The sequence below is a fragment of the Pteropus vampyrus genome, unplaced genomic scaffold (genome assembly GCF_000151845.1).
Source record: "Pteropus vampyrus isolate Shadow unplaced genomic scaffold, Pvam_2.0 Scaffold71, whole genome shotgun sequence".
NCBI lineage: Eukaryota > Metazoa > Chordata > Mammalia > Chiroptera > Pteropodidae > Pteropus > Pteropus vampyrus.
Window position 1 is genome coordinate 3,329,732 of NW_011888852.1, and position 12,290 is coordinate 3,342,021.

At 32.1% G+C, this 12,290-nt stretch overlaps 1 protein-coding gene across 1 annotated transcript in view; it reads left to right on the forward strand.

The window, feature by feature from the left end:
* NBEA (neurobeachin) overlaps positions 1-12,290 on the forward strand; it is a 600,762-nt gene that overhangs the window by 77,086 nt on the left and 511,386 nt on the right. Inside the window, exons 13-16 of the mRNA XM_023531608.1 lie at positions 6,521-6,600; positions 7,257-7,319; positions 7,416-7,513; positions 10,101-10,193. Of these exons, the coding sequence (XP_023387376.1) occupies positions 6,521-6,600; positions 7,257-7,319; positions 7,416-7,513; positions 10,101-10,193 (334 nt within the window). The remainder of the gene's footprint in view (positions 1-6,520; positions 6,601-7,256; positions 7,320-7,415; positions 7,514-10,100; positions 10,194-12,290) is intronic.

A 12,290-nucleotide genomic window follows, 5' to 3' on the forward strand; every position in this document is an offset into this window, starting at 1 on the left:
TATACTTTGAATGGAATTATTGAATCATTTAAAATTATTTCATTGTTAATAGCTGTTAGATTATCTTTATTAAAATAAATGTTATTGGAATGTGTTGGTTGCAGATTGTTTTCTTTTTAAAATATAAATAATAATAAATAGTTACTTTAAACCTTGTAATAAAGGGTTCTTTCTTGGCCTTTACTAATTTGCATTTAAATTAAAATAAACAAACACTTGAGATATTTTAAATTTACTTTAATACTCTGTTAATATTCTGTATTAGGTTCAGCTTTCTCTATACACTTATTTGTCTGCCGAGTTTATTGGAACTGCTACCATTTACACCACCATACGCAGAGTAGGAACAGTATTACAGCTGATGCACACGTTAAAATATTACTACTGGGTCATTAATCCTGCTGATAGTAGTGGCATTACACCTAAAGGATTAGGTAAGTGTGACTCCACCGGTACGTTACACTGTACTGTAATTGTTCTCCATGCTGAGTACTGTTACTGTGAACAGACGTGCATAGTTATGAAAATATCGCTTATGTAGTAAACAGGTATATTGAAAATTTTTGTGGTAAAGTAGAAGCTTATAGTTTTGCAGTATTAAATTAGTTTTAGAGTAAAGGCAGGTGAAAATAAATAATATTCTGTCTTGTAGCCTATATGCTTATTGTGATTCAGGAAGATATATTCATAAAATTGAAAACAGATGAATGATATTGGTCATGGCCAGTGAGTTCTGATACAGTTGTTTCAATGTCTCTCTTTGTATTTTTTTCCCAACTTCACCCTTTCTTCCAAGGATAGTGGAAACTAATTTTTCACTGCGTTGTGTTGTTTAAAATATATTGCCAACTTTTCTAATACATAAAAATACATACTCATCATGGAAAATATAATAATATAGAAGAAAAAATTATTCATAACCCAAACCTTAAGAATAACTGTTAAAATAACTGCTCTTCCACTCTTTCTCATTGCCTAAATATTTGAAATATTTAAATTCTTACAGAATTGAGATTTTCTTGATGTTTTTGTGTGTTTTTCTTGGCTTTATGTAGTAATCTAAGAGGACATACCATTTATATTTCTAAAATTTTGATTGTGTAATAATCAAATGTATTAGTAATGCAGTGATCAGTTCCATTTTATATACTTATTTGCCTCCATCTTTGATATGTTTAGAATTACTGAGAGTCTTATGATAAATACTGACAGTTTTTTTTTCAGAAGTATTGTACCAGTTTACAATTTCACCAATAGCATGTTAGAGCGTTTTTCTCAGCATATTCACAATAGCATTGCAAATTATCATTTTATAAAAATCATTTTAATAGAAAAAGGCATTTTATTACTTTACTATTTATTTATTAGCCTTCTTTTATGTCTTTTATTGATGAGACTTAAAAACTTGGATTATTTTCACTCAGGTCTATTATTCTTTCATTTACTGCTTTTTCTATTGCTTTTAAACCCAGTAATGCCTAAAATTTACTGAGTGCTTACCATGAGTTGGACTCTATGCTAACTAAGCATTCTATACATTAATTTTGTTTAATCATTTATATGTAATGTAATTATTTATACATAGACATGTTTACAGATAAGGTTATATCTGTACATGACTATTTTGTTAACATCACTTCCTTTTTGCAGATTAGGAAATGAAAGTTGGTATGTATCATGTTTATCTGACTCAGGGCCCTTGTTCTTAAACATTACCCCTGGTAGTTTAGGCAAATCATATATTCACACATATTAATTTCTGACTTACAGAAAATTTGCAAGAATTGTATAGGAATTTCTCTATACCCTACCATGTTTCCCAATATTTTACATTTTACCACACTTACTTTATCATTCTCTACTGTTATATAAATATAAACACACACATATACACATGTATATTTTTTGTGAATCATTTGAGAATAAGTTGTAGATGTGATGCTCTATTATCTCTTAATAGTCTGCTGTTTATTTCCTAAAATATAGGGGCACTCTCTTAGACAACCAGGGTAACCATAAAATAAGGTAATTAACCATAATGTAGTACTATCGTCTCATCCAAAGATCCTATTGAAATTTTACCAATTATCCCAATAATATCCTTTCTAGGAAAAAAAAAATATATTTTTCTCCCTGAATCCCAGTTGAAGATTTTTTATTGCTTTTAGTTGCCTTGTCATTTTAATATTCTTCAGTGTAGAGTAGTTCTTTTAATTTTTCCTTGCCTTCCATAACTTTGACATTTTTGAAGGATACAGGTAAATTACTTTTTAGAATGCACCTTAATTTGGATCTGTTTGATGTTTGCTCATGAAGATTTAGGTTTTTCATTTTTGAAAGGGATCACAGGGAAGTCATACCAGTTCTTTCCCATTGTGTTATGTCAAAAGGCACATGATTTGAGTTGTCTTATTACTAGTGATGTTAACTTTGATCATTTGATTAAGGTGGTATCTACCAGGGTTCTCCATTGTAAAATTACTACATTCTCTTTTGTAATAATATGTGTTTGGTGGAGAAATACATTGAGATATGCAAATATTCACCTACGGTTTTAGTTCACTGAAGACTCTTGTCAGAATCAATCTTTACTGTGAATGCTGCCAAGTGGTGATATTTTCTAAGATATTTACTTTGAATGCTGCCAAATGGTGATATTTTCTAAGATATTTACTTTGAATTCTGCTATAGGAAGAACTTGTTTTTTTCCTCCATTTATTTGTTCAGTTTCTATATCACTGTAAATTTCATGAGTTTCTATTTTATTCTGTTGTTACATCAGTAGCTGGTAGGCTTTTTCTGGGACAGGCCAGACAATAAGTTTGTGAGGCTTAGGTAGCCTTAAAGTCTCTGTTGTAAGTAGTCAACTCTGTCATTGTGTTGCAGAAAACAACCTTAGACAGTGTGTAAATGAATGGGCATGGTTTGATTCAGCAAACTAAAACAGGCTGGCTTGATGGTAGCAGCCCAAGGCTGTCCTCTGAGTTATATTTATGTATTACTTATGTTTATATTTACGTTGTCTCAGACTTGGTCAGTGAGATCTCCTTCATGTGAGTACTTAGGTTTTTATGACAGATATCCATAAATTTTAATACTTCTTTTCCTTCTGGCACAGAATATTCTTGGCTCATCTTATACTTTTCCCATCCCAGCCCTGGAATCAGCCATTTCTTTAGGAAGCCCTGGATTGTTTTGGTGGATATGGTTTTTAGAAACTAAGATCTGGGTGTTAAGTGTGCTTATTACTCTCTAGATATCATCACTTCTGTGTATTGTTGGTGAAAGGACCTGGGAAATATAAGTTTATATATGTTATATAGAGACAGATGTACATATATGCGTACATCTACCTGTATTAAAAGCCATGAGTTCATACCAGTACCTTCAACTCCATTTCAAAACCACATGGTTCAGTCTAGCCTCCGACTTACTGTATTTACCGCTTTCTTCCTTCAAAAAGAGAACTCTGACTCCCATTACTGTTAATATGTTTATATATTTGCTTATTCTGTTTTTGAAACCAGTGTTCTGATACCTGCACTGTTACCTTCTTAGCTTTGACATTGCAGATGACTTTGACTGTCTTCTCACTCAAACTCTGGGTGATCCTTGTTCCTCCCTTAATCTCGGTTGGTTCTTCGCCACAGGACATGTCTGGCCTCTGTCTTCTCCTTGCCCTAACTCTGCAGGGCTTTCCTCCTTGTCAGTACCAGCCGCTGGTGTGTCCTTGGCCTCCGCTACCTCCTGAGTCCTTAGGTCCTGGGCCATCAGGCCCTGCTGGCTCTGGCCACCTCAAAGAGAGGGGAGGGAAGAAAACAAATATATTTTAAAGAAAAGTGACTAGAAAGTTTAAGAACAATTTTTTTATGGTTTGATTTATTCTTTTTAATCTATGCTTTTATTACTTTATTCTTTTAAACACATCTTTCTAATCCATATGAAATTAATCTTGTTATTTAGTGGAATGTGAAGTTCTGACTTGAAATTTACAATTTTCTAAATGATATTTTTTAATACCATTTTGAATTAAAATGCTTTCTTTTAAGGACACTAAAGATACTTTGTACCACACTAGCTTTACTTAGAACTATTATTTACATGCAGGCATTTACTTTGAGAAGTAGGATATTTTTGCTATGACTTTGATTTAGAACTTTTATCTCAAATTATTATTATACATTGTTCACTATGAAATATTTATTTATATTACAAATGTCATAGTAATACATGAACTTGTTAGCCAGTGAAATAATACAGAGGTTTATAAATAAAAAGTTATAAAGGAGCCAGTGTTAAAAGTCTTATTATATATCCTTCTGCCTCTTTTTCCTGCTCATACAAACACAGACTTACACATGCATGCACATAGATGCTTCAAATTATAGATGTTTCCAATATTTATTCTGAATATATCATAAACACAAAATGATATTACATATGTAATTATAAAATGAACCTCATAAAAGTATCACTAAGCTTATGATATAAAACATTACCATGAAGGCGTATCTTCCTTCCATTTCTAGCCATGGAGATAATGGCATCCTCAATTTTATGTTCATTATGCCTTTTCTTTATTTGAACTCTTATTATTTTTACTGTGCTTTACTTATTTTCTGTTTACATGTGTATTCCTAAACTATTGTTAGCGTCTGTATTATTCATGAACCGTATCATTTGTGATTTGTTTTGTCATTCAGTTTTATATTTGTAAGATAAATTTATTTGTATTTTATTTTGTAAAATACAAATTTATATCATACACCTACACAAAATTCACACATAGCTTTATATTTTTCTGCAACCTGCTCTTTACCTTGTGTGATATATGACAATAGTAATTATATATAATATTACTGAGTGCTTACAATTAAAAAGGACCAGGCACTATTCTAATTTCTTTACATATGTTGATCCATTTAATCCTCACAAAATATTCTATGACATAAGCACCATTATTATGATCATCCTAACAACAAAAAAATGATGTGGAAAGGTAATATAAAACTTGTCCAATTTCATTAAGTGGTGGCAGTATTGTAAATAAAAGTGAGATAGTTATTACTAAGATAATGACTGTCCCCTCTGGATCTGAGTGGGGAATGTGCTCAGGAAGGAGAATGTGGCTCAGAGCTGAGGGCTGAGGGAGGCTGAGGGCTCTGTTTCGCTGGTGCCACAGCCAGTGATTAAATATTCAGGGATTTCATGAGCTGGTCGCCAAACCATTGGTGGCTGACTTGATATCAGTCATGGTGGGTGTATTTACACAACGGAAACAGAAGCCCACAGATAGTGTAAGTCAGACCTCTCGCCTCCATGTCGCGCAGTTCCCTCACCTGCGCACCGTTGGCTTGTGAGTTTGGCTGTAAGGCCACCGTCAGTGTTCATTCTCTACCTAAGTAGTTACATGGATGTTCATTTTATAGGAATTCATGAAGCTGTACATTTATACCTTCTCTGTGTGCTGCGTTTCACAATGAAAGAGACTTTTTAAAGAAAAAGTAATACCAAGTGTTGGTGAGGAAGGAAAGGATGCTTTGTGCTGTTGACAGGGACAGGGTGGGAAATGCAGAGGACGGTCAGGGACGTAGGCAGTAGGGTTCCTCCTCAAGAGCGAATGGAATAGGCTGTTTGAGGGATAATTTGCTTTGAGACATAATAATCTGCATGTAAATATTTGGTGAGTAAGAGATGTTAGAAATTATACATAAAGGGATTGTAGTTTTAAAACATAAAGAAGCTGTAGAAACCCTGGTTGTATTGATGTTTAAGGATTTCATGGTTCTAACTACATATCCTAAAGATATAATTCAGTTATTATATATTATATATGTTTATCATTGCATGTTCTCATTTTATTGGTAATTAAATATTCGTAATTTGTAATTTGCATATTATAGAACTGATATGTATACTTTAATTGTTCTTCATTTTCATTTATTGACTCATAAGCATTTATTGACTCATAAGCATTTACTGTCCACTGTAATATGTATTTGGTATATATAAGTGGCATGGAAGAAAAAAGCTGCAAAACAAATTATAATACAGTGTCACTTTTTCTGTGTTTTGTTATATAATGTGTGGGGTGAAAATGAGGACAGTCTTTAAATGAAGGCAGGTTTGAGGATAAGACAAACAATGAGAAAACTTAGAAAAGAAAACCTATTAAGTTAATAAAAGTAAGAAAAAGTATCCACGTAAGTACTTCATGAGTATACATTTATCAATGGATAATAATATGTTAAAACTTATTAAAAGTAATTTTCTCCCAAATCTAACACTTAGTGAATAATTTGAAATTGCCAAAAATCTGAAAAATAATGTTGAGATTCTCTAATATAATTAAAACTATATAGCATTAATGCTAATAAATTGTATAATTATAATAAATATAACTATTAAAGAATTCCATAGTATCCTAACATTATTGCATTAAGCATTATTGCATTTAATATCGTGAGTTTCTTTTTTTTTTCTTGTTTTCTTTTTGTTTTTATTTTCTCTTTTATTCTAGATGGTCCCCGGCCATCACAAAAAGAAATTATATCGCTACGGGCATTTATGCTACTTTTTCTGAAACAGCTCATACTAAAGGTAAAATAATTTTACATAATTGCAGACTTGCACTATGTTAGATAAAACAATTTTTTGGCATAGTTTACAATCGTTATTGTAAAATTAGCACAAACTATGTTAATTCATGAATTGCTTTCAAAATTCTGTAACTTTTGTCGAATTTCACTTTTTGGTAAATACTCTTTGAGATCCTCCATACCAAGGGATATAGCAGAAATGTAAAAGGAACATATGCATAAGAAACTAGCATAAAGATTTCATTCCAAAAATTGATCTGTGTTCCTGTTCGAGAAGACTTATGTTATGTATTTTATCACAGAATGATTTTTAAAAGATTAAGAAAATGGAAAATAAAGGTTAAATACATAACAATACTGTAAAATTTTAGCAGTGATTTGCATTATTTTGAGAAAATGATACATGGTTAGAAAATAGTAATATTAATACAGTTAGATCAAGATATACTATCTTTATAGTGAAGGTCAAATATTAGCAACTTCAAAGAATAAATACAAATTTCTATTTACTATTTAACGTGAAATAATGTCTATGAGTTATGAAGTATCTAGATATTTTAATTAAAAATTTAATTAAATTTTTGAGTTCTAAAATATTGTTTTGATGCCTGTCTTTAAAGTTTTTAGATTTAAATTAATGATTTTTTTAAAACTTAGGATCGAGGGGTCAAGGAAGACGAACTTCAGAGTATATTAAATTACCTGCTTACGATGCATGAGGTAGGATGTGATCTGGGTCTTCTATTTTAATGATTGTATTCAAAACATCAGAATAAAATTTTAACTAAGGAAATATTGGTGATCTTTATTATGCAGGATGAAAATATTCATGATGTGTTACAGTTATTAGTGGCTTTAATGTCAGAACACCCAGCCTCAATGATACCGGCATTTGATCAAAGAAATGGAATAAGGTATGATGATAATATTAATATTTCTAATAGATTTTAATTGAGTACAGTTGTGCTTCCTAGAATAACCCCAATTCTATGAACTTTTGAATAAATACAGCAAAACTTTACACATAAGAATTGAATGATGGAGAAAGCCTCTATGAATCCTCTAATGCTCAGTACAGACAAAGTGTATAGAAATGGTCTCAGGTCTCAAGAAAAGTGATTAAATTGTTAACTGCTCTAGTAAAGACATTTCAAGTAGTGGGAAAAGCAAATTTTCTTCGTCCCTCCCTCCCTCCTTCCCTCCCTCCTTCCCTCCTTCTTTTCCTCCCTTCCTCTCGCTCTGTCTCTCTCTCTCTTTCTTTCTTTCTTTCTTTCTTTCTTTCTTTCTTTCTTTCTTACAGGGAGACAACAGAGAGCATGGTATATTTCAATAAAAAAGAGCGTAAGAAAATAATGAGTTTAAACTCAAGAGCTAGATAGTGGCCAAGCTTGGAGATATAGAGATAGAATGATTAGTTTAGATCTTATTCTGTTTCTGTGTGTGTGTGTGTGTGTGTGTGTGTGTGTGTGTGTGTAAACTAAAAAACATGTCTTTTGGATAAAACATGGGTCAGAGGAGAAATCCGAAGGATTTAGACAGTATTTGGAGATGAATGAAATAAAACAATATATCACAATTTATGCAGTGCACCTAAAGCAGTGTTCCAGTGGACGGTTAAAACATTACATGCTTATATTAGAAACGAGAAAAGATCTCAAATCAATGCATTTCAGTGACCCTCTTTCCATTGTTGTCCTGATCCTGTTGTTAGAAAATAGCTCTATGATATTTCCAAGCTGTACATTTCGATACTTCAGAAGATCTTATCCTATTGGTGATGAAAATTAAAGAAATCTCAGCGAGGGACTGATTTGCTCAGATTTTTGTTTTGTTAGCTATGCAGTCAGCTGTGTGGAAAATGACTTGGAGAGGAACAACACCTCTGCAGTGAGATCAGTAGGGAGATTATTTCATTTGCCAGTGTTCTGGGTGATGAGCCAGGTCAGTGGCAGTGCGATGGCAATGCTTACTATAGGCAAAAGGTGTTCAAGAACAAGAGGACAAAGCCAGAAGATTCTGCAGACTTGGTTGATTGACAGGTACTTATGGAGACAAGTGAAACAGTTGCTTCATTAGTATTATGAACTCAAACTCATAACCTAGCCCCTTAGGGATTCTCCCTTTTTATTTTTCTGGAATCCGAGTTATTGGAATTAAAAAGAAATCTAGATTATTACATGTATAATTCAGTGAACCTCCACAGGTTATAAGTAGCTTGGAAATTATATATCAATATTAACAATATCAACTCAAGCATATGAATTAGGATTAATTTTTATTATATTACAAGTAAACATTAACTAACTGATCTGTCAGTAAATTTCCTATTTAAACTGTATTACAATCCTGTGTCTTTATCTTGTTTTTTTAAGAAATACTTATCTAATTGTGAAAAAAATCCTATGTAGTGTAGATGTGTGATGCTCTAGATGTTTTCATGTTTCAGATGTTAATCATAATTACTGTTGATCTTACACCTTTTTTTCTCTAACTCAGATATTCCTAGAAAATGGGAGTTCTGTGGGAATTTCTAATTTTATATTTGAGTATAGTCACATTTTTAGGCTGTGAGCTTTTACTTTGGTTCTCAAGATTATTTTTGCTGTTGAATGTTTTTTTTTAATGATTTCCTGAATATTTATTTGACATATATAACTTTCTTGCTCTCACATTTGTCTTTTTTAATGACTGAACTTGGTTTTTAAAAATCCTGAAAATAGATTTCAGTTTAAATAGGTATTCATTTGAGAACTTGAGGCTTTTGAAAAAATCATCTTCCAAGGGAATAATCACTCTAGAGGTTATCTTATTGCCTGTTCTTCAGTAGAGTGATGAGAAAACAAAAAGTCTCTAGTAACATGTAACCTTTTTTGCTCCAGGTAACAGAAAACTAGTTAAAGAAAATATGCGTTTCTTACAGAAATCTCATTAGTGTAGGAAGCAGGAATTGGAAAACTATAAGGAAATAAGTTTGTGTTTTCCACTACTTTCTCTATGGCTGCTTAGTCTTCTTTCTGTATATTGACTCACATCTGGGAACATAGAAAGGCTGTCTTATAGTTTCTTTTTAAAATCATTTCCTAATTCAAGAGGGCAACAAAGACTAAATGTTGTTTATCAGACCTCATTCTGAATTCTGAGAAAAGAGAAATAATTGGGCAGATCCATAGTCCAAAGGTCAACAAGAACAAATGTCAGGGGCAATTCTAAGAGAAGAGGAAATATGGCTTCCTAAGCATGTATCTTAAAATAGAAAATTTTCGTTGAGTGTGCTGGGAGTAAATACTTATGAACAATCAGTCACATTGCCCTTTTTAGTATGTGTTTGAAGATCAAGTTAAAAAAAATAAAATGTGCTAATTTTTCATTTATCCAAAGAATTTAAAATCCTGAGACATATTTTATCTTTAATGTATATACAATTTGTTTGCCAAGTATACAGAGCCTATATTTTTAATGTTTGTAGGAGCTTAAAAGATCATTTGTTTTCATATTTTTTAGGGTAATCTACAAATTATTGGCTTCTAAAAGTGAAAGTATTTGGGTTCAAGCTCTGAAGGTTCTGGGATACTTTCTGAAGCATTTAGGTCACAAGTAAGTTGATGGTTTTTATAATGAATTGTAGAAATACCTACCGACATTCTCATTTTACTAGTTTTGTATCTAATGTAACATGAAATTTGACTACAGCAATCTTATAGTGGAAAATAATAGCTTCTTGTAGTAAAAGTCATAAAAATGTTTTATAAAAGAATGCTTATTAGTAGTAGATTATAGAATAAAATCACAATTTCAGTAATATAGTTTATTCATATTTGCTTGCCAAAAATAAAATACTGTTCATTTTAAAGATGTAATAAAATATTTCATCAAATAAAGTAAAGCATATATGGACATGACTTCAATGAAAACTTTCTTGACACGGGGAATGCCATGTATATGAGGTCTCTGTTGGAGCTCTTCTTTTGCTTCCATGCTAAGTCAGTATTTTATTAATTTTTTGTATTCTTTTCTAACATTGGGGCTTTTTGATTACTTTTGTGTTTAAAAAATCCTAGAACAGTCTATGGCTATGCTATCCTGAAAAAGCTCGATCCCGTCTGATCTCAGAAGCTAAGGAGGGTCAGGCCTGGGATGGGAGACCACCTAGGAAGACCAGGTGCTGTAGGTGTAAAAAAAAAAAAAAGGGATTGTAAGCTGACAAGGTCCTTGCAGTCTGTGAGTTCAACCAAAGGTTGCCTCGCCTAAAAAAAAAAAATCCTAGAATAGCTCTTTTTCCTCCAAAGTCCAGAAGTGAGATACTTTACAAAATCACCTGCTGATATAATGAGTATTTTTCATACTGTGTTGTCCAGTGCATTATTATTCTTTTATAAAATCCATTTTCTATACAAATGAGCTGAAGACAGTAGTGCTGCCATTTAAGTATTACTCTGTTACTAGGTAGAGTGCCTCTCAGAACCTCACTACTGTCGCCAATTCTTTTTTGTGTTTAATTTTACCAAGTGTTTATTGATAACACTGATGAAACTTCACTAGATCCAGATAAAACATCTCCGACATCCTAAATAGTCTAAAAGAGTAGATGTTATTTTCATGTTGTTGCCAAATGAATAGTAGTCAAGTAAGGGAGAATAGAGATTTTATAGATACAGGCAATAGTTCAAAATAGCCAAGATTGTAGGAAAAAGTTACACATATGTGAGGGAATGTAAGTGTCCTAGTTGATACAATACCGAGAGTGAGATGCATGTACTGAGAGAGAAAGATTTCTCATTTAACTTTGGTTAAGGAAAAGAAATCGACTAGGAGATATTAATAAAGGATTTTAGCCTTTTGCAACCTCTTAAAAATTGTCAAGAAACATTTAAAATATTGAAGTGTGGAAAAAGTAAGCAAAACTAACCAGTAGATAAGAATACTCACTGGAAAGGTATTGCTATGGAGTACATAATTGTGTTTAAAAATTTTACCATAAGTTAAAATGATAAGAAATAAACGAATTGCTTCTGAGGAAGGACAACTACTAAACAATTTCAAGAAGCTGGAAGAAATGGTAGCGTAACATGGAAATGAAGAACCATGAGCTAATGAAACTGGGGAAAAAAGTTGAAGGAAAAATCTTTCACATAACTGAAGATGAAATCGGTAGAACCTCAAAGGAAGATTAATGTGTGGATTGCATAGTAAGATACATAGATGATAAAAATGGAAACAAAGCAAATACAGGATTACAGAGAAAATGACTGGTGTAGAAAGCACAAAAGTTTCAGCAGTGACTTAAATAGAGTTTTCAGATAAGAAAACTGGAACACTGGACTAAACAAATATTTATAGCGGTAGTTCAGTGAAATCCTAATATAAGATTTTTGTCGTTCCTATTAAAAGGTAATACTGTTTATCAGGGAAATTTTTCTTGGAATGATCAGCACAAAAGTATATTATTCGATTTAAGTATGAGTAAATGATCTTCTGTTCAGCAGAAGATGAGGAGAAAAATATTGAGTCTGGCCGTAGACTTCTCTGCAACAGCCTTCAATATGGAAAATGTAGAGCACCAATTCTAAGATATTGAAACAGAGAAAATCAGAGACACAGTATCCTTTAAGTAAAAAAGGTGCTGCCAAACAATTTTTAACCATGCAAAGAATTGTTTTTCTGAATAATTCTTGAGAAACTTGGTGGCGGTCA